The sequence below is a fragment of the Poromitra crassiceps genome (genome assembly GCF_964638095.1).
Source record: "Poromitra crassiceps genome assembly, chromosome: 12".
Classification (NCBI taxonomy): Eukaryota; Metazoa; Chordata; class Actinopteri; order Beryciformes; family Melamphaidae; genus Poromitra; species Poromitra crassiceps.
Window position 1 is genome coordinate 829,314 of NC_139632.1, and position 23,299 is coordinate 852,612.

The 23,299-nt window shown below is 45.7% G+C and overlaps 1 protein-coding gene across 1 annotated transcript in view; it reads right to left on the reverse strand.

The window, feature by feature from the left end:
* atp13a3 (ATPase 13A3) overlaps window positions 1-21,853 on the reverse strand; it is a 62,871-nt gene extending 41,018 nt beyond the window's left edge. The window contains exons 1-10 of the mRNA XM_083647796.1: window positions 21,791-21,853; window positions 14,053-14,139; window positions 13,737-13,910; window positions 8,385-8,585; window positions 7,746-7,816; window positions 5,455-5,538; window positions 4,471-4,540; window positions 3,938-4,072; window positions 2,250-2,322; window positions 143-274 (exon numbers count right to left, since the gene is read on the reverse strand). Coding sequence (XP_083503922.1) covers window positions 143-274; window positions 2,250-2,322; window positions 3,938-4,072; window positions 4,471-4,540; window positions 5,455-5,538; window positions 7,746-7,816; window positions 8,385-8,585; window positions 13,737-13,910; window positions 14,053-14,103 — 991 coding nt within the window. The 5' untranslated portion in view covers window positions 14,104-14,139; window positions 21,791-21,853. The remainder of the gene's footprint in view (window positions 1-142; window positions 275-2,249; window positions 2,323-3,937; window positions 4,073-4,470; window positions 4,541-5,454; window positions 5,539-7,745; window positions 7,817-8,384; window positions 8,586-13,736; window positions 13,911-14,052; window positions 14,140-21,790) is intronic.
* Between the last annotated feature and the right edge of the window lie 1,446 nt (window positions 21,854-23,299).

Consider the following 23,299-nt stretch of genomic DNA (forward strand, 5'->3'; position numbering starts at 1 on the left):
GGAATAGAGAGGCAAAGTGGAACGTCACTTCCTGCTTCAGCACTGTACCAGAGATTTTCATCCGCCATTTATTTTCCCATAGACATTTTGGGGAATAAGTATACATGCAGCAGACAGGAAGCAGAGTGTGATGCTCTCTGACCTGTGAGCATGCTCTCGTTGACGATACAGGTGCCGCTGACCAGCACGGCGTCGCACGGCATGATGGTCCCATTGCTGGGGATGACCATGACGTCACCAGGCACCAAGTCAGTCGATAGGATGGCATCCAGCTCTGCCAGGGGAGGGAGGGAGAGAGGGAGAGAGGGAGGGAGAGAGGGGGTCAAATGGAGGTGAGGACACAGAAAAGGAGTGCATAAAACACATGACAGGCGGAGAGAGGTGGGGAGAGGTGGCCAGGGTGGGGGGAGTGAAGGGAGGAGAAAGGGGGTGAGCGGGTGATGGGGGGGAGTGAAGGGAGGGGAGGAGAAAGGGGGTGAGGGGGTGGGGTGGGGGGGGAGTGAAGGGAGGAGAAAGGGGGTGAGCGGGTGGGGGGGCAGTGAAGGGAGGAGAAAGGGGGTGAGCGGGTGGGGTGGGGAGGGAGTGAAGGGAGGAGAAAGGGGGTGAGCGGGTGGGGTGGGGGGAGTGAAGGGAAGAGAAAGGGGGTGAGCGGGTGGGGGGGCAGTGAAGGGAGGAGAAAGGGGGTGAGCGGGTGGGGTGGGGGGGAGTGAAGGGAGGAGAAAGGGGGTGAGCGGGTGGGGTGGGGGGGGAGTGAAGGGAGGAGAAAGGGGGTGAGCGGGTGGGGTGGGGGGGAGTGAAGGGAGGAGAAAGGGGGTGAGGGGGTGGGGTGGGGGGGGAGTGAAGGGAGGAGAAAGGGGGTGAGCGGGTGGGGTGGGGGGGAGTGAAGGGAGGAGAAAGGGGGTGAGGGGGTGGGGTGGGGGGGGAGTGAAGGGAGGAGAAAGGGGGTGAGCGGGTGGGGTGGGGGGGAGTGAAGGGAGGAGAAAGGGGGTGAGGGGGTGGGGTGGGGGGGGAGTGAAGGGAGGAGAAAGGGGGTGAGCGGGTGGGGTGAGCGGGTGGGGTGGGGGTATGTTGTGCGTCAGAGCCCCAGAGTCTTGTTCAGCACATCTCTCATTATTCACGGCCCTCTGGGCAGCAGAGAGACAAAGAGCTGAGGCATCATATTCACAGGCCAGTGCAGGAAATGGATGTGTGAACTGAACACTGACAAACGGACTATAGAGAGGCAAAGTGACCGCCTACTTCCTGCTTCAGCACTGTACCAGAGATTTTCATCCGCCATTTATTTTCCCATAGACATTTCGTAAAATGCTTATAGAAATAGTTTTACTTGTTCAAATCAAACGGTTCAGATATTTTTAGAAACAGGAGAGATCGCATAACAATTCACTCGGACCAAAATGTAAAAAAAAAAAAAAAGCAGATTTAAAGACAATATTTTTTCAATGTACCGTAGTTTTTTTTAGTTTTGGTCCGAGTGAAATGTTCTATGGTCTCTCCCGATTCTAAATATAGCTGAACCGTTTAGTTTGACGAAGTAAAACTATTTTTATACGCATTTTACGAAATGTCTATGGGAAAATAAATGGCGGATGAAAATCTGTGGTACAGTGCTGAAGCAGGAAGTGACGTTCCACTTTGGCTCTCTATATGACCAGTGCAATGCCTGTGCACCAGTTGTGCAGACTGAAACGCCCACTTAGAAAAAAGAGGCATACAGTATATATACAGACACATTACACAGGCGTGCACAGAGTGACGCAACAGTGCATCAAACATACACACATACTAGCATCCACATGCACTCACTAATTCCCTCTCTGTCTCAAACCCTGCAGTGTCGCGTCATAGCAGTCATCTGGAAGGCGGCCAAATCAAGTGCGTGACTCTGTAATAGACCCTTCTCACGGGGGCCATTTTGTGCCGAAAAGGCAGGGTAAACACAGGTGCGAGCAAAACACTAATGAGGGTTTCCAACTTCCATGATTGGAATTTGGAAACCCTCATTAGTGTTTTGCTTTGCACCTGTGTGTGTTTACCCTGCCTTTTTGGCACAAAATGGCCCCCGTGAAAACTAAGGGTCTATTGAGTCTGGCCCGGAGCACAGAAGCAGTTTGGGTTTGGAAAGCGCTGATCAGAAAAGCAGGAAACCGGCTATTGTCAAAAATAAAAGACTAAAAGACTGCACAAAAAGGCAATGAGCAAAGAGAGAACAGTGTGGGACACAAAGAGTCAATAAAGAAAAGACAAACCGTTGTTGGCTCGGCATATGGACACGCCGACAATACTGTGAGTTGCCACCATGTCGTGAAGCATGACATATTGCTGGAGAGAGAAGAACGACAGCAAACATTATAGACATGATGAGTCGTTTCAAATCAACAGTGTGAGGCGGGAAACATGCTAGCACATCAAAGCACCGAGGCCTGGTGACGCAGCTCCCTCAAAACCAGAGCCGTGTAGATAGATGAGTTCCGACATCTCCATTCACTCCAATGGACCAGTGAAGTGAGGTCCAGGATTAAGCAGCACTGTCGAGTTGCAGCAAAATAGACAGTTTGTGTTGTACTCTGAAAGGGTTTTTTCCCCCTTGAATCAAATTGTACATTATCAGCTTTATTTTAGCATGCAAAAGTAGCGCGAGACCCATTCCTGGCTGTTCATTGGCTAATGAGTCTCGCATTTTGGTCCTCCGCTGACGCCACTCTCTCTCTAGAGGACACTACTCAAAACGTGACTCGATGCAGCTGACGCAAACAGCGCAGAGTATACATTAATATAATGTAGATGGGGGGATAACAGGAGAGAGTGAAAGCTATGACCAATATGTACTACATTCTCTCCTTGGGCTAACTTCTAACTTCTTCTTAGTGATTTTGCTGGGGACTCCCCTCTGAGCCCCCCCCACACACACACACACACACACACACACACACACACACCACCTATGTGAGTGTAAGGGCTTCTTCGTGTGTGTGTGTGTGTGTGTGTGTGTGTGTGTGTGTGTGTGTGTGTGTGTGTGGTTGTGAACTAGTGAACCCAGGGGCAGCAGACCATGTGTAGATTAGCCTTTATGCTAGCCTGAATGGGCCAGGATTAGACTTAGCGCGGGGCGGGGTTTATGTCTGACACTGGCCTAGACCCGCCTGGCCCGGCCTGGACAGGCGCCGGCCCTTTAAACAGGTAACTGTTTTTAACACAGCATGTCTCTGTGTTGCTTTGATCCTGCAGGGGGGAGGGGCTTACCACACCACAACACAGTAAGTGTGTAGTAGGGATGCAGGTGGTGACTCATTTGCCTGACCGGTCACGACTAGTCTACTTTTTTGGCCAGCGCAAGCGGGCCCTTTATCTGGGTTTGTCGTGCCGATCCTGTCACACATTTACAAGCCAAAGTGAAAGCAAGGAGATGCGCTGCTGCCCAGAGATGAATGATGCTTAATGTTTACAGTGTAATTCGAGTAGTATTTGTTAAGCCAGTTGCTGGGCTTTTGGCTTTCAGAGCCATGTGCATCCAAGCAACAGGTAAGTTGTTTAATGTGTTGTTGTTTGCCTCGGAGTGAAGTTTGTATTGTGTTCTGCCATGCGTGAACTTGTCCACCATGTGCCTCCTCGTCAATGCTAAATTGCAGTGCCCGTTCGTTTACTGACAGTGCCTTCATTTGACATTTATTGGTGTTTTAGCATAAATATACCATGAATATGTAACACATGTTAACGAATGTGATTAAACAGCCAAGTGAACCCAAATATGAAAAAAGAAAAAATCAAGAAAACGGAACAACTGCTTAACTATCTTCAAAACTGTATACGATACAATAACAGAACCCCCAAAAACGGGGGACATTCTGTCATTTCCGGGACAAAATGTGGGTCCGTTAGATATGGATATGAGGCCGGATAATCATGCCTGGTTTAATAATGTGGCCACGCCCCTCACCTTTTTGATGGTGTACAGAGAGGTAGCTATGGATATGACTGACATGAAGACGATGGCCACGGCGTAGTAGTAATACTCATCGGCACTCCACAGGATCACACTGAAAAGCTGGAAGATGTAGAAAGGGTTGAGGACCTGCAGGAGACCAGAGGAGAAAGATGGATGTGAGCCATACGCAGAGGTGTAGTGACTAACACAAAACATTTAAAAACACATTACAAAATGACCTCATTGTAAAAATCAGTCGTTTTGAAGTACAGTAATTCATTTAGTTATTGAGAGTTGATCCGAGTTAAAGTTGTGGGACCAGTGATGTCATTTGTGGATGGATGACATCACTGGTCCACAACTTAGCTCAAATCAACTCTCGATAACTGCCAAACTAAATGAATGACTGCAAAACTATTGACAGTTTTCTGATATTATACTACTGATTTTGTAATGATCCAAAGCTGGTTGAAAATGGTGTGTTCCTCTAAGTCTCAGTGTCAATTCCAAAAGAAGCAGCTATGTTGTTCCAGTCTGGGCCGCACCTCTTTGATAAGCAGCTTGAAAACAGAAGGCACTTTCACTGCAATTTCATTCACTCCGAAGAACAGTCTCCTGTCAAGAAATAAAAGAGACGAGAGCAACATTTATATCAGTCTGATGTCCACAGTGCTCTGAAGCAGCTCTGTGAAGAGAATGGTAATTTACTGTCACACACACACACACACACACAGAGTTGATCAGTAATAGGTAACAATGTGTCATGGAGGTCCGACAGTATGCAGGTTTTCAGTTCAACCATCAACTACGGTGGTAGAACTTGTGCTAATTAGTGAGATCACTGACTTCCTCTGGGGGAAATCCCCCCTGACGCTCCTCGTGAAAGAGGCCTCTGCTGTGCTCTTTGGGTGGGATGACAACATGTAGTTGTACCGTATTCATACCAAACCGTGACCCCGAAACCCGAGGTACGTACGGAACCGTGACTTTTGTGTACCGTGACACCCCTACTACCTTTACCCACTTAGTCACTGTATCCACATCACTGATGACTATTTATCAAACATCTGATTGTGTCAATATTCTGTGAAAGCACCAATAGTCAGGGAAGTAAACCCTGTCTTTGCATTTTATTTTAATCAGTCTTGTTTTAATAAATGCCTGTGACATCTCACATGATGTGGCTTTGACTGATTTAATAATAATAATAATAATAACTTGGATTTCTATAGCACCTTTCAAGGAACCCAATGACGCTTTACAATAAAGTGACATATAATGACAAACAAATAAAACAGAACAGAGAATACAGTGATGATTCCCCCCCCCCCCCCACTCTTATCACTCAGCCTGAGATGTACTGTTCAGTAACTTGCAAAATAGTCTTAAAACCAACATGACAATTCATTGTGATAAGATCATAGATCGGGATGCTGATATGATATTTTTGTCATATTGCCCACCCATACTCTCAATCCCTTTTCACATCTAGTGTGACCTTCTCAGCCTTCAAACGGCGGAGATGTTACCTGTACTCCTGCTGGTTCCTGCTCAGGCCTGCAGTGTGCTCAGAGTGGAGGGTGGAGCAGCTGACGTTCAGATCTTCCAGGCCTCTGTAGGGGTAGCATACAGCAGGTCAAGGCGGGACACAAGGTTGACACATTTAATCACACTTAAGTCTAACCTTTACTACAGCTGATTACCCACATGCTTCTTTTGCTCCTTTTATTTTACAGCACTTTCTAAGTTCAAGAATAGCACCACACAAATGTAGTTCTTGTTATTTGAACCGTAGTGAACCCTCACCACTTTAGTTCACTCTAGGACAGGGATGGGCAACTTTGATGATAGAGAGGGCCACACAAAAAATCCCTCGCTACCAGAGGGCCAGATTGTGACCATGCACTTCCACCTGTAGCCTACTGTAACACCATCACTCCCAATTATAGCTACTAATTTGATGAAAAGGACTGGTAATCAAAGTTTATTATTACCAACATTTATATTTTTCATATTCAAATTTAGTCATTCTTCGATTCAGATGACACCAGAAACTTTGCTCTAGCTTTAAAACAGCCCGCTAAAGCAATTTGATGGGGTACATCACCCAAATATGTCATATTAATCAGATTAGTAATGTTACATGTGCAATGTGCATCCTGGATATAGTTTGTTACAATAGTGTTAGCTCAAATGCTAACATTAAACAGTATGTGGATTGACAATGCTAATGCCATTAGCACCATGTTCTGGGTTGTACAGTAAACTAAAAACAGATTTTGGTTCTCAAATGGGGGTCCAGGGACCCCCAGGGGTCCGTGGCACTTTGCCAGGGGGTCCGTGAAAAGGAAAATAAAATATTATTAATTCTTCTTTTTGCAAAAGCTTCCACAAACATATTGTATGCTTTAAATCTAAAATGGTTCATGGATTACATTGTAATCTAAGAAACCTATCAATTTAAAAGTCAAGCACGTTACCGTGGAAACAATTAAAGGACGGCTTTACCGTGGGGAATATGAATATATATTAAATCTCACGCCCCTAAGGTTTTAGAATCCGTTGAAATTTTTGAAATTGGAGCCTCACTGCCTGACCTATCAGGCATCTCTCACATATTTTTCGGGCCGGATGACGCGTTACGCGTCACCCGGCTTCCCTCCCCGCTTGCGGAACTTGAGCGCCTATGAACTACAAGTATTGTGAGCCATGGTCACCGCCTCTAGAGGTCCTCCACGCCCCTTCAGAGCTCTCGACGAAAAGCAAAAGGCAGCCATCTTGTTCAACCGCATAGCATACTGTAGCTAGGTTAGCTTTCCATAGCTCCTTGCCAAGAGACCATATCTCTGGAACGGAAGCACCAAAAGACACGGGACTGGCGGCATTGGAAAGCTCGTCAAATTTTACATCTAGTAGTAGGTGAGTTGAAGTAAGGAAATCAACGCTGAGCAATGTACCCATTTTTACACATTTTTACAGAAAATAGTTACAACATCAGATGCGCGTAACTCCTACGAAAATGCCTTAAAATGCATGAATTTTCTTTTATGAAGACATCTCCCGACATATATACATCGGTTTAAATTTGGTGCAATTTGGTGCAATTTTATTTTCGATTTATTTTCGTTTTTTTCTTCTTCTCTTGTTTTATTGTCGAAGCCTTCTTCTTCTTCTTTGAGTTTTATGGCGGTTGGCAAACATATATGTGCATTACCGCCACCTACTGGAGTTTGATATCAGCCAAATGCCTGAGGGGTGGGCATGTAAACGAAGGCCACGCGAGCCCAGCGCATTGTGGGAAATGTAGTATTCCGGGTCCCCGCACCCGCCCCTCCCCTCCACCACCCCCCTCCACCACCCCCCCCCCCCCTCCACACAGAGTGGATTTCTGGTGATATCTCTGGCGGGAAACAACCAATTTCAAAAATTTCAACGGATTCGAAAACCTTAGGGGCGTGAGATTTAATATATATTCATATTCCCCACGGTAAAGCCGGCCTTTAAGCTTAGCCCAAAATCACAAATCAGAATGAGGGGGTCCCCGGCATATTTTCTATCTTGTAAGGGGTCCTTGGCTGAAAAACATTTGAGAACCTCTGCTCTATCATAACCTAACCAAAAACGTCCGCCTTGTAATTTATAGATATTTGTTTTTTTGACCCAGGGGCCACACTGAGTAAGGTCGGGGGGCCACATGCGGCCCGCGGGCCGTCAGTTGCCCACCCCTGCTCTAGGAAGACATTTTCTCCAGTGAAAGTGCTTATAAAGAGGTGGTAAAAGTGAGCAGTAAAATATCTGTAGATAATCACAAAGTGCTTACGTCAAAACTTCAAAGTTCTGAAGCTCCTCGTTCCAGTAGTACTTTGTGCTGTGGAGTGTAAAATAGCGAATCTGGGAGGAGACAAGCAAAGCTGTTATCAAAGCTATCCCAGGGACAAACTTAACACGTTTTTTTTTTGTGGGTGTGTGTTCATATGGATACATGGAAATGACAGTAATTTCAATACACAAAGGAATTTACCCTCTGGGATTAATAAAAGTACCTACCTACTCTACCTGCCTACCACACACACACACACACACACACACACACACACACTTATCATTTCCTGTCATTTCCAAATGCAATTTGCATGTTTGTATCAGTGGATGAAATTACAATTTAGTGTTTGCACTGTAGTGTGCGTGTGTGTGTAGCTGCAATTAGTGTGTTCTCATGTAGCTGTGCTGCCGTGTGTGTGTGTGTGTGTGTGTGTGTGTGTGTGTGTGTGCGTGCGTGTGTGTGTGTTGGATGCAATTTGTGTGTGCTTGTATCAATGTATGACATTGAAATGTGCTGTGTGTGTGTGTGTGTGTGTGTGTGTGTGTGTGTGTGTGTGTGTGTGTGTGTGTGTGTGTGTGTTGCTGCATGTGCAGTACAGTACAGTACAGTATGATGTGTGAAGAGCGTCTAGACGACCTGTGTGGGCTGGTAGTCAGCGTATCTCCTGATGAACTCCTGAGCAGGGGAGGGGTGGGGGGTGTGTCCGTTGGCCAGAGGGGGGGAGGTGGAGGTGGGGGAGGAGGGGGAGGTGGTCTGGGTCTCCAGGCTGTGGAAGGGGTTTCTCCCCGGGGCCAGCATCACACGCACCTTGGCCAAGAACCAGCGCCGGAACTCGTCCTGGTCAACACACACCCACACACACACACACACACAGCATACCGTTACAACAGATCTAGTTCACACACTCAAATTACAATTTTTATTTTTGGTTATTCTCCCATTTTCTCCCCAATTGTACTTGGCCAATTCCCTCTGCTGTCTTGTCATTACTCCACCCCCCTCTGCCAATCTGGGGAGAGCCGTAGCACATGCTTCCTCCTATACATGTGCAGTCTTCAACCACTTCTCTTCACCTGACAGTGAGGAGTTTCACCAGCAGGACACAGTGCGTGTGAGGATCACGCCTTGGTGGTGTTCATTTTGGACCCTTACTTACCTTGACCTGATCCCAAAATGTTAAATCAAATCTTCATCCTAAACTAGCCTTATTAAAGTGAGGAGCAGCTCTTTGGATGTTTGATCCTTGTAAAGACTGATATGGACACAGTCACAAACCCACACATGTTACGGACATACGATGTTACGGACATACAGTGAGTATTACTAAACACACAGTGATGTTACGGACATACAGTGAGTATTACTGAACACACAGTGAGTATTACTGAACACACAGTGATGTTATGGACACACAGTGGACATACAGTGATGTTACGGACACACAGTGATGTTATGGACACACAGTGATGTTACGGACATACAGTGATGTTACGGACATACAGTGATGTTATGGACATACAGTGATGTTATGGACATACAGTGATGTTATGGACACACAGTGATGTTACGGACACACAGTGATGTTACGGACATACAGTGATGTTACGGACACACAGTGATGTTACGGACACACAGTGATGTTATGGACATACAGTGATGTTACGGACATACAGTGATGTTACGGACACACAGTGATGTTACGGACACACAGTGATGTTACGGACATACAGTGATGTTATGGACACACAGTGATGTTATGGACACACAGTGATGTTACGGACACACAGTGATGTTATGGACACACAGTGATGTTATGGACACACAGTGATGTTATGGACACACAGTGATGTTACGGACACACAGTGATGTTACGGACATACAGTGATGTTACGGACACACAGTGATGTTATGGACATACAGTGATGTTACGGACATACAGTGATGTTACGGACACACAGTGATGTTATGGACATACAGTGATGTTACGGACATACAGTGATGTTACGGACACACAGTGATGTTATGGACATACAGTGATGTTATGGACACACAGTGATGTTACGGACACACAGTGATGTTATGGACACACAGTGATGTTATGGACACACAGTGATGTTATGGACACACAGTGATGTTATGGACATACAGTGATGTTATGGACATACAGTGATGTTACGGACACACAGTGATGTTACGGACATACAGTGATGTTACGGACACACAGTGATGTTATGGACATACAGTGATGTTACGGACATACAGTGATGTTATGGACATACAGTGATGTTACGGACATACAGTGATGTTACGGACATACAGTGATGTTATGGACATACAGTGATGTTATGGACACACAGTGATGTTACGGACACACAGTGATGTTATGGACATACAGTGATGTTATGGACACAGTGATGTTATGGACACACAGTGATGTTATGGACACACAGTGATGTTATGGACATACAGTGATGTTATGGACACACAGTGATGTTACGGACACACAGTGATGTTACGGACATACAGTGATGTTACGGACATACAGTGATGTTACGGACACACAGTGATGTTACGGACACACAGTGATGTTACGGACATACAGTGATGTTATGGACACACAGTGATGTTACGGACATACAGTGATGTTACGGACACACAGTGATGTTACGGACACACAGTGATGTTATGGACATACAGTGATGTTACGGACACACAGTGATGTTACGGACACACAGTGATGTTACGGACACACAGTGATGTTATGGACATACAGTGATGTTACGGACACACAGTGATGTTACGGACACACAGTGATGTTACGGACACACAGTGATGTTACGGACACACAGTGATGTTATGGACATACAGTGATGTTACGGACATACAGTGATGTTACGGACACACAGTGATGTTACGGACACACAGTGATGTTACGGACATACAGTGATGTTACGGACACACAGTGATGTTACGGACACACAGTGATGTTACGGACATACAGTGATGTTATGGACACACAGTGATGTTATGGACATACAGTGATGTTATGGACATACAGTGATGTTACGGACACACAGTGATGTTACGGACACACAGTGATGTTACGGACATACAGTGATGTTACGGACACACAGTGATGTTACGGACACACAGTGATGTTACGGACACACAGTGATGTTATGGACATACAGTGATGTTACGGACATACAGTGATGTTACGGACACACAGTGATGTTACGGACACACAGTGATGTTACGGACATACAGTGATGTTATGGACACACAGTGATGTTATGGACACACAGTGATGTTACGGACACACAGTGATGTTATGGACACACAGTGATGTTATGGACACACAGTGATGTTACAGACACACAGTGATGTTATGGACACACAGTGATGTTATGGACACACAGTGATGTTACGGACACACAGTGATGTTACGGACATACAGTGATGTTACGGACACACAGTGATGTTATGGACACACAGTGATGTTACGGACATACAGTGATGTTACGGACACACAGTGATGTTATGGACATACAGTGACGTTATGGACACACAGTGATGTTACGGACACACAGTGATGTTACGGACATACAGTGATGTTACGGACACACAGTGATGTTATGGACACACAGTGATGTTACGGACATACAGTGATGTTACGGACACACAGTGATGTTATGGACATACAGTGATGTTATGGACATACAGTGATGTTACAGACACACAGTGATGTTACGGACACAGTGAGTTTTACTGAACAAACAGCTCATTCTTTGTGCATGCATGTTTGTGTCTGAGGCAAGCAGCCAGTTTCAATGGATTTAGTATTTAGCTGCTACAATAGATCACTTGTATTTGCTCATGTTTTTAAAAGCACGTGAGAGTTAAATCATCTCCACATCTCCATGCCTCAATGAGTGTCCAGGAACCTCCTGCACAAAGCAACAAACTACCTATTTGTCTCTTACACAAATCTAAATGTACCAGCCATGTTCACTATAGTACCAGTCAACTAAATGAGAATAGAACAGGACCTATTAAAGTGGCTGGTTGAGGGGACAAACTTACTGATGACAGTCACAATTTGAGTGGTAGCAAATTCCTACCCCACTCTTAGAAATAAATCCATGTGACCCAGAGAATTATATATATATATATATATATATATATATATATATATATATATATATATATATATATATATATATATATATATATACTGTATACACACAGTATATGCCCTATTCATTGACCTCTCCAAAGCCTTTGACACAGTGAACCATGGAATTTTATTAAATAAACTGTCCTCCATCGGCCTGGACGATCTCTCCATCAGGTGGTTCTCCAGCTACCTCTCTGGGAGAAAGCAGGCTGTTGTTGTCGGTAACAACAAATCCAGTCCTCTCTTAATTGACAATGGTGTCCCGCAAGGATCTATCTCTGGCCCAATCCTTTTTACCCTATACATAAATAGTATTTACTCCCCCTCCGGTCATAGTTTTGTCCATTATTACGCCGACGATACAATTCTATATTGCTTCGGGCCCACTCCTGCACAGGCCGCTGCAAGTCTACAGACTGCTTTTGACACCTTCCAACGGTCTCTGCTTGACCTCAAACTAGTCCTAAATTCAAAGAAAACAAAATGGATGTCATTCACAAGATCCCCCATTCCCAGCAACAACATTTACATCCGTACACTTCAGGGCGAACAGATAGATCACGTTAATTCCTATAAATACCTCGGCATCTGGCTGGACTCAAAACTCTCCTTTCACACTCACATAGAATACCTTACAAAAAAGCTAAGAATAAAAATTGGTTTTCTGTATAGGAACAAATCCTGTTTCTCACTTTCTACTAGGAAATCTTTAGTACAGTCACTAATAATGTCGGTTTTCGATTATGGAGACATCTTATATATGCACGCCTCCCCCTCCATTTTGAAGCCGCTAGACGCAGTATATCACAGTGCGCTGCGTTTCATCACAGGTGACGGCTTTCGTACTCATCACTGCACTTTATATAATAAGGTGGGCTGGCCCTCCCTGACGATTCGAAGAGAGCAACACTGCTTATTGTTCATTTATAAAGCTCTAACCGGAAAGCTCCCCTTGTACCTGTCCTCACTCCTCACCCATATCAACATAAGTCATCAAACACGCTCACGTTCTCACATCAGACTGTTTACTCCGCGTGTGAGGTCGGAGCAAGGCAAGACTGCCTTTTCTTATTATGCCCCAGACAAATGGAACAGTCTTCAGAACACATTGAAATTGGACCACTTTGTCTCCTTTGAAGCCTTCAAAGCGCTCTCACAGAGCACTCTGCAGGAGGAATGCTCGTGTTTTTGAGTGTGAATATTGTAATCTTGTCTGTCTGTAACTTCTGTATATGTTCTTTTGTAACAGGGCGCTCTTGGAAATGAGAGCTCGCTCTCAAGTGCTTCCCTGTATAAATAAAGGCTAAATAAATAAATAAAATAAAAATATATCAGCACATTTAATAGGGCTGTCAATCTTCTTCTATAATCCAATTCGATTTTCAGTGCTTTATTATTTTAATTTTCGATTTTTTCTTAGAAATTTTAATGCTAAAATTTAGCCTATTTCTCTGTACCTGATATAGAGCTCAACAGGCACGTGACTTTTCGTGACGTATCTTCTCGCCCCAGAAGTAAGTTCCCCATTCATTTTAGAAAAATCCTTATATAACGAGTTTTAAGGCTGGTACAAAAGCCGACCCGTGATCTACTGAATCATGAGTGACCATAAAAAATTTGGTTTGAGCAAGAACCAAAACTACCAACGGGGCGAATTTTCGATTTCACCCCCCCCCCCCCATTGTTATTACACAGACAGACACACACAGACACTGACAGAGAGACAGACACACAGACACAGACACAGACACACACACACACACACACACACACAGACAGACACACACATCCAAGCTCAGGGTGCTACCCACCGTGGAGCGCAGCAGCACCACCTGGGCCTCGCGGACCATGCAGCGGGTGCAGGTGGACTTGACGCACCACTCTGGCATCCAGTAGAGCAGCAGCAGGAGGAAGCCCCCTGTACACAGCACCCCGAGGCCCACCAGGGCCAGCCGCCACCGGCACAGACGGTAGCCCTGCAGCTCCTGGACAGTAGGAAGGAAAGGGACGAACCGTTAGAGTTATCCTTTTATGAAATCATATTATGAAATTAAATGTTTCTAAATGTACTACTGTAACTGCGGAAGCTAAAACTGTAACATACGAATACACACAATAAAGACGTACCATCTCATCCTCTTCCCCTTTGTTGAGGACCTTCAGGTCTTCCTTCTCCATGCTGCAGAACAGTTCGCCAAGTCCCCTGTCCGGTTACTGCAACCAGGACACACCGAATGTCAGGGTAAAAGGCACAGCAACCAGGACACACCGAATGTCAGGGTAAGAAGGCACAGCAACCAGGACACACTGAATGTCAGGGTAAAAGGCACAGCAACCAGGACACACTGAATGTCAGGGTAAGAAGGCACAGCAACCAGGACACACTGAATGTCAGGGTAAGAAGGCACAGCAACCAGGACACACTGAATGTCAGGGTAAAAGGCACAGCAACCAGGACACACTGAATGTCAGGGTAAGAAGGCACAGCAACCAGGACACACTGAATGTCAGGGTAAAAGGCACAGCAACCAGGACACACCGAATGTCAGGGTAAGAAGGCACAGCAACCAGGACACACTGAATGTCAGGGTAAGAAGGCACAGCAACCAGGACACACTGAATGTCAGGGTAAGAAGGCACAGCAACCAGGACACACTGAATGTCAGGGTAAAAGGCACAGCAACCAGGACACACTGAATGTCAGGGTAAAAGGCACAGCAACCAGGACACACTGAATGTCAGGGTAAAAGGCACAGCAACCAGGACACACTGAATGTCAGGGTAAAAGGCACAGCAACCAGGACACACTGAATGTCAGGGTAAGAAGGCACAGCAACCAGGACACACTGAATGTCAGGGTAAGAAGGCACAGCAACCAGGACACACTGAATGTCAGGGTAAGAAGGCACAGCAACCAGGACACACTGAATGTCAGGGTAAGAAGGCACAGCAACCAGGACACACTGAATGTCAGGGTAAAAGGCACAGCAACCAGGACACACTGAATGTCAGGGTAAGAAGGCACAGCAACCAGGACACACTGAATGTCAGGGTAAAAGGCACAGCAACCAGGACACACTGAATGTCAGGGTAAGAAGGCACAGCAACCAGGACACACTGAATGTCAGGGTAAGAAGGCACAGCAACCAGGACACACTGAATGCCAGGGTAAGAAGGCACAGCAACCAGGACACACTGAATGTCAGGGTAAAAGGCACAGCAACCAGGACACACTGAATGTCAGGGTAAGAAGGCACAGCAACCAGGACACACTGAATGTCAGGGTAAGAAGGCACAGCAACCAGGACACACTGAATGTCAGGGTAAAAGGCACAGCAACCAGGACACACTGAATGTCAGGGTAAAAGGCACAGCAACCAGGACACACTGAATGTCAGGGTAAGAAGGCACAGCAACCAGGACACACTGAATGTCAGGGTAAAAGGCACAGCAACCAGGACACACTGAATGTCAGGGTAAAAGGCACAGCAACCAGGACACACTGAATGTCAGGGTAAGAAGGCACAGCAACCAGGACACACTGAATGTCAGGGTAAAAGGCACAGCAACCAGGACACACTGAATGTCAGGGTAAAAGGCACAGCAACCAGGACACACTGAATGTCAGGGTAAAAGGCACAGCAACCAGGACACACTGAATGTCAGGGTAAAAGGCACAGCAACCAGGACACACTGAATGTCAGGGTAAGAAGGCACAGCAACCAGGACACACTGAATGTCAGGGTAAAAGGCACAGCAACCAGGACACACTGAATGTCAGGGTAAGAAGGCACAGCAACCAGGACACACTGAATGTCAGGGTAAGAAGGCACAGCAACCAGGACACACTGAATGTCAGGGTAAAAGGCACAGCAACCAGGACACACTGAATGTCAGGGTAAAAGGCACAGCAACCAGGACACACTGAATGTCAGGGTAAAAGGCACAGCAACCAGGACACACTGAATGTCAGGGTAAGAAGGCACAGCGGGGGCTCAACCACTTCCAACAGGCAAAATGCTTTTTGGGGATAGGCCAGAAGACAAACATGTAGAAAAACATATTTATTACAAGAATTCATCCTGGTTTCCATGCTTGTTGTAATAAGTTGTGACATAATGGATAATGGCAATAGCTAGGCTTCTTCCAATTCACCTTGCCACTTCACAAAGCAGCTGGATTCTTGTCACGCTCCAAGGAGGAGGCGGTTCTAAGTGGTTAAGGGTGGTCTAAGTTAGCCCGTGATAGACGGCGTCGGTGATAGACGGATGGTTCATCCAATCACCTGCCAGGCATTTTTGAAAGTGCCCGCCCTTTTTAAGATCGAGTTCCCAGGTGGTTCTGTGAAACAAACCCTCTGGCCACCATCTGGGTTATCGTCCAACAATTAACCCATTGATACCTGATGCAGCATTTGCGTGTATATCCCTCATTTGTGTGTGTATCCCTTTAAGACCGCGATACACACACAAAATGCTGCATCAGGTATCAATGGGTTAATCAAGTAAAAAAGCCAGAAAATGGAAGAATCAAAAGCATCGTTTGGTGTGAAGAATCACTCTGCATGTCTGTGGTGGCAACAGTGGCATGCAGAGATTGAGAAGCATTACACATGCACAGTTAAAAATAGCACCTGGTATGAACACAGTGGTAGTGTATATACAGTATGAACTCAGGCATGTCATGTCCTCAACACAGCATGTGGGTGACACCACTGGTCTAGTGGTTAGAGCAGAAGGCGTTGGGTCCCCACAATGTCCTGTTGACATGTCCCGGTAACAAAACACAGAATCCTGTGCTCGCTCACTCAGTCAGAGTTGCTCTAGATCAGTGGTTCTCAAAGTGGGTTTCCGGAGACCCCCAGGGGTCCTTGAGGGGTTCCAGGGGGTCCTCAGCAAAAATCGGAATAATTTATTTTCACTACAATTTCAATCGATAAGTCAGACAAATTCAATGACAGAATGCATGACTATTTTGATCACGGGTTTCATACATTTTCATACATTAGGGACCCTCACCCTAATTCATCTCAAGTCTCAAGGAAAATATGTGTGAGATTATGTGCAAAACAAATCAGCGTTGTTTTTCGGTGGAGTGTCTCTTTAAGTGCAGTCAGGGTCCCGAAATTAACACGCATTAGTGTTAAGTTAGTTAAGTAGCCTATTAGTATTAATTCATGATTAGTGACGGTATATTTACATATATTTAATTATACGTGACCCTAAAAGGTAATTTATTATTTTGGCGGGTAAAAAAAAATAGGCTTGGCTGGTGCTGGTGGATTTTCTTTGTCTACCGGCCATTTGGCCGGTGAGTCAAAAAGTTTATTTTGGACCCTGAGTGCAGTCATAGCGCAAATCCAGTATGGGTCGGGCCCTAGTGCGTACACACACACACACACACACACACACATACACACACACACACCGAACAACTGAGTCATCACATGTGTGTGTTACCCAATATGCTGTGCGTCCCCTCTCCCCTTCTCTCAGCTGTCCCCCAGGACCAGCCAGCTGCCAGAGAGGCAGGCTGTCCCTGTGTGTGTGTGTGTGTGTGTGTGTGTGTGTGTGTGTGTGTGTGTGTGTGTGTGTGTGTGTGTGTGTGTCGTATGTGTCGTGTGTGTGTGTGTGTGTGTGTGCGCCCGTGTGCGTGTGTGTGTGTGTGTGCGCCCGTGTGTGTGTGCGTGTTGTGTAGACTGCTGTGATCTTGACCAAGATCAGTGTCTGGGTCAGAAGGTCAACAGCCACTTGGTACTTCACACAAGTGTTGTCTGGAACCTACAGTAACCTACAGTGAGTCTCTTGTGTTAGCTCCGCCCACCCTGTGAACCTACAGTAACCTACAGAGTGAGTCTCTTGTGTTAGCTCCGCCCACCCTGTGAACCTACAGTAACCTACAGAGTGAGTCTCTTGTGTTAGCTCCGCCCACCCTGTGAACCTACAGTAACCTACAGAGTGAGTCTCTTGTGTTAGCTCCGCCCACCCTGTGAACCTACAGTAACCTACAGAGTGAGTCTATTGTGTTAGCTCCGCCCACCCTGTGAACCTACAGTAACCTACAGAGTCTCTTGTGTTAGCTCCGCCCACCCTGTGAACCTACAGTAACCTACAGAGTGAGTCTATTGTGTTAGCTCCGCCCACCTTGTGAACCTACAGTAACCTACAGAGTGAGTCTATTGTGTTAGCTCCGCCCACCCTGTGAACCTACAGTAACCTACAGAGTGAGTCTCTTGTGTTAGCTCCACCCACCCTGTGAACCTACAGTAACCTACAGAGTGAGTCTATTGTGTTAGCTCCGCCCACCCTGTGAACCTCCAGTAACCTACAGAGTGAGTCTATTGCGTTAGCTCCGCCCACCCTGTGAACCTACAGTAACCTACAGAGTGAGTCTCTTGCGTCAGCTCTGCCCACCTTGTGAACCTACAGTAACCTACAGAGTGAGTCTATTGTGTTAGCTCCACCCACCCTGTTAACCTACAGAGTGAGTCTATTGTGTTAGCTCCACCCACCCTGTGAACCTACAGTAACCTACAGAGTGAGTCTATTGTGTTAGCTCCGCCCACCCTGTGAACCTACAGTAACCTACAGAGTGAGTCTCTTGCGTCAGCTCTGCCCACCCTGTGAACCTACAGTAACCTACAGAGTGAGTCTATTGCGTTAGCTCCGCCCACCCTGTGAACCTACAGTAACCTAAAGAGTGAGTCTCTTGCGTCAGCTCTGCCCACCTTGTGAACCTACAGTAACCTACAGAGTGAGTCTATTGTGTTAGCTCCACCCACCCTGTTAACCTACAGAGTGAGTCTCTTGCGTTAGCTCCGCCCACCCTGTGAACCTACAGTAACCTACAGAGTGAGTCTCTTGCGTTAGCTCCGCCCACCCTGTGAACCTACAGTAACCTACAGAGTGAGTCTATTGTGTTAGCTCCACCCACCCTGTTAACCTACAGAGTGAGTCTATTGCGTTAGCTCCGCCCACCTTGTGAACCTACAGTAACCTACAGAGTGAGTCTCTTGCATCAGCTCCGCCCACCTTGTGAACCTACAGTAACCTACAGAGTGAGTCTGTTGTGTTAGCTCCGCCCACCCTCTCGGGTGTGTCACCAGTGACACCCAGTTCATAAATGCTGCAATAGTGAAAATGCAAAGGCTTGCATCAGTGGGCCATAGGCTCACTCACCATCGTGTTAAGTCACTATCAGATAGATAGTGACGTAACAGACGTGTATTTATATGAACATCTTTGAGATTAAATCTGCATTCAGTGATGTTGTTTGTGTTCAAATAAGTGTTAAATGGCTCTATATTCTGACAGCAATCACTGAAATAGAGTGTTTGGTCAGTGACTTGAAACCCCCCGCTGTCCTCTATCTCTCTCCTGTAGTCCTGCAGGCAGGGCCGACGTATCTCCACAGCCGTAACTCGTACAGACTCAGGGATGCATTGGATTCGGGGTGGAAAAAATACATGCAGTCCTTTAAAAAGGGATCGCGATCTGACTTTCCGTTTCCAAGGAAATGTCAACTTTTCTCTGATTGGATGGTTTGAGGTCGGCGCCAATTTTTGATCCAATCAGAGAAAAGTTTGACATTTTCTGAGAAACTGATAAGACACCGCAACATGTGAAAGGGATCCCAGGTAAAACTTTGCTTTATTGTAAGGGGTCGCTCACAGGAACCACTGGATGGTGTATGAGGACACTGTCACCCTGCTACTGACCCACCCACCCCGCGCGCGCACACAATCACACAATCACACAATCACTCTCACACACACACACACACACACACACACACACACACACACACACACACAGATCTTATCTCCCAGCTGCACCCGGGCGCACTCTTTCCCTGGCATACAGCGGGATATTTTGCTTGGGACCAAGCCCTTCCTAGTATTTGACAGTGGGAGCCCCCCGGCCCCCCGGCCGGCACGAGGCACCAGGCGCAGGCCAGCCACAGCCCTCCAGCCTCCATCCTCATTCTCTGCTGAGTGCATCATGCAGACAAACAGCCAGGTCTTCATGAGAGCTTTGTCCTGCTGTACTGACGCCAGGACAACAAGAAGTCCTGCTGTACTGACGCCAGGACAACAAGAAGGCAACGTGTGCTCTCTAAACACCACCTCAAAGATTCAAGCTTGTGTGGTCGCTGCAACCACAGCATGTTAGGCAGTCTGTTAAGTCTGTTCAGATAACATGTTAGGCAGTCTGTTAAGTCTGTTCAGATAACAGATAACATGTTAGGCAGTCTGTTAAGTAGGGATGTTCATTTTGAAAATTTTCCAAAATCGATAATCGATGAAAATGAACGATCAATTATCGATTATCGATCATATTAATACTTAGAAATTTTTTTTTTTTTTTTTTTTTTAACAAAATGAATGCCTATGGCAGAAAATACGAAAGACAACGTGTTCTCCTCAATTAACTCTTTATTTCAATGTGTCTCCTCTCCAACACTGCTATCCCCGGCGCATGCCGGTGTGAATTCCCCATGTTTAAAACAGTTTTGTTGGCACAAAGGCCCGTGCCCAGCCAGAAAAGTAGAGACTATATGAAGCTCCACCTCACGTTAGTCGGCTGTGCAATGGAGTGGGGCGAGGAGGAACGAATTCCACCCAAACCTAGTCAAAAAATAAAAAATAAAATAAAAATAATAATAATAATAATTAAAAAATCGATCCAAATGCCACAGGATCGATTCCAATCCTTAACGATCAATTATCGATTTTCGATAATTGATGAACATCCCTACTGTTAAGTCTGTTCAGATAGCAGATAACATGTTAGGCAGTCTGTTATGTCTGTTCAGATAACAGATAACATGTTAGGCAGTCTGTTATGTCTGTTCAGATAACAGATAACATGTTAGGCAGTCTGTTCAGATAACAGATAACATGTTAGGCAGTCTGTTCAGATAACAGATAACATGTTAGACAGTCTGTTATGTCTGTTCAGATAACAGATAACATGTTAGGCAGTCTGTTATGTTTGTTCAGATAACAGATAACATGTTAGGCAGTCTGTTATGTCTGTTCAGATAACAGATAACATGTTAGGCAGTCTGTTGTCTGTTCAGATAACAGGACGCTTTTAACACCTCTGGGGTTGCATAATTACAGGCTTCAAACCAGAGAGAGGCTAAAGTTGAAGCTTGGCTGCTAACCAGGCAGACATGTTTGGCTCTTTGTGACTCAAACAGGGCCTCAGAATGGGCCTTTGGGAATTGACTAGGCTGATCATAGCCTATATTTGACTTTTGAGTTAGTGTAGTCAGAGTTATCCTGAACTAGGGATGTTCATCAATAATCGAAAATCGATAATTGATCGTTAAGGAATCAATTTGATCATGTGGACTTTTGATCAATTATTGTTTTGTTTTTTTTGCGGACTAGGTTTGGGTGGAATTCTCTCCTCCTCTCCCCACTCCCCAACACAATTCAAACAACGGATATCAAAAAAAGGCTGTCTCCGTTCACCACCATTCATATTTTTTCAGACGCTGGTACACAGAGAAAGGCGGGAAGTGACGTTCAATTTGGCTCCCTATGAAGTAAATACTTTCAAGCTGGGTGGGGAAATGAACACAAACCACCAGCTAAACATTTGTGATTATTAGTCATGGTTGGTAGGTCTCAAACAGCCACTTTGGCAGGTAATCAACTATCATGTTTCACTTATTTTCTATATAAAAATAAAAAATAAAAGAAAAACTAGTTGGCTGATAAACTGGTGAAAGTAGGTGGTGAATCTGGGGATGCTCTGCTCACAAAGAAAGTTGGTTTTTGGTTTGCCCTGGAGACAGCCAAGTGAACCAATGAAAAGGTCACACACCTCCACTTAGCATTTCCAGGTGCTCCTACCTTGAGTTCCTGGGCCGCGGTGCCCCCAGGCGGTCCTCCTCCCCTCGGTTAGCTTGCTCTCTCACCACACCAACCTGGACCCCTGGGAAAAACACAAACAGCACACATTACAGACATCAGTGAAAGGCTTCAAGTCTCTCCACTAAAGTACAGCAGGGTGGACTGGAGGTCGATTGTCAAGGTAGAGGGACTTAAAGTTTAAAGTCGAGCTGAACGCAAGAATGACTTTTCTTTTCTTTTAGTTCAAATACCTGGGTATGCAGTGCACCTATTTAATAATGTATGCAAAACAAATCACAATAATCTAATTTCTTTAGTTTTTCACACTTTTTCACATCAAAAGTTCGTTTTCAAGATTTCATTGATAACAGTAATTTACAGTTTGCTGACGTCACCTAGTACTATCAAATTTCTACCCCATTTCAACCAATCATTTCACGACATGCAGCTGCCAATCAAATCTTCATTTCAGGATCATTTTCTAAATGGCACCTAGTGCCTGGCAGAGTTTCAAGCCCATAAACTAACTACTAACTTGAGCAATTATGCAAACTAAATCAAACAGTAATGTCTAAGAATGCAAAGAAATGTAACTGGCTCGTTAAAACACGCATTCCAGGAATATTATTTACATTTATATTTATAACGATAATGGCGCGCGCCTCCGAGCCTGACAGCCTCCCTCCGCACAAAGCAGCTGGCTCCCTGGTACTCTGCGGATCCCACTCGCGTAGCATGACAACAGGCTGAATCCCACTCGATTTGGGGGTGGAACACGCCAGAATTGGCCAATGCCAAAGCCAGTCCTCAGAATTGTCAAATCAAATCATCGACACGTATATGGTCCGCCTCTCAATTCGTTTTCAGTGTCCGACGCTCGCGCTGGCGCATTCCGTTCCGGTTCACTTCGACTTTAAGGGTGGTTTCTCGCTGGGGGGCCCCGGGACCCTTTCCGAGCACATTTGTCCTGATGGAATAGCGAAACGTGCCTTGGTCCACTTGAAAAGGTGGTCTGGGGAACGCTTCAAACGTGCTTGGGGACAGTACACTTGAATGTGAACACAAACGTACCCAAACACTGAAGTGGACTGCTATTTCTTCACTGTGTGGCAACCAGTATCCTATGGTTTGGACTTGTGTTAGCCTGGGAACCTGACGTTAGCTACCAGCTAGCTCATTTGCAAATGCAATGTAGTGCAGATGCCAGGCTAGTTCGTCACCGTATTCACCTTATTTCAGAAGAGACCGTCTGCAATGAGAGACTAACGGCAAGTGTAAATACAATCGGAAGTTCCGATTGTATTTAAACTTCCTGTGACTCATAAACCTAGTCTGACTCATAATGTGAGTCAAACTAGGTTTGACCAGGTGAGTCAGACTAGTTTGAGCAGGTAAAACAGCCGGCGTTTTGAACAGGAAGTCGTGACACAATGGGTCAAGTGGGCGTGGCTGCGTAAGGTGAATAGAAAACAAACAATACACAAACTTGTATTGAGGACAGCATCACCA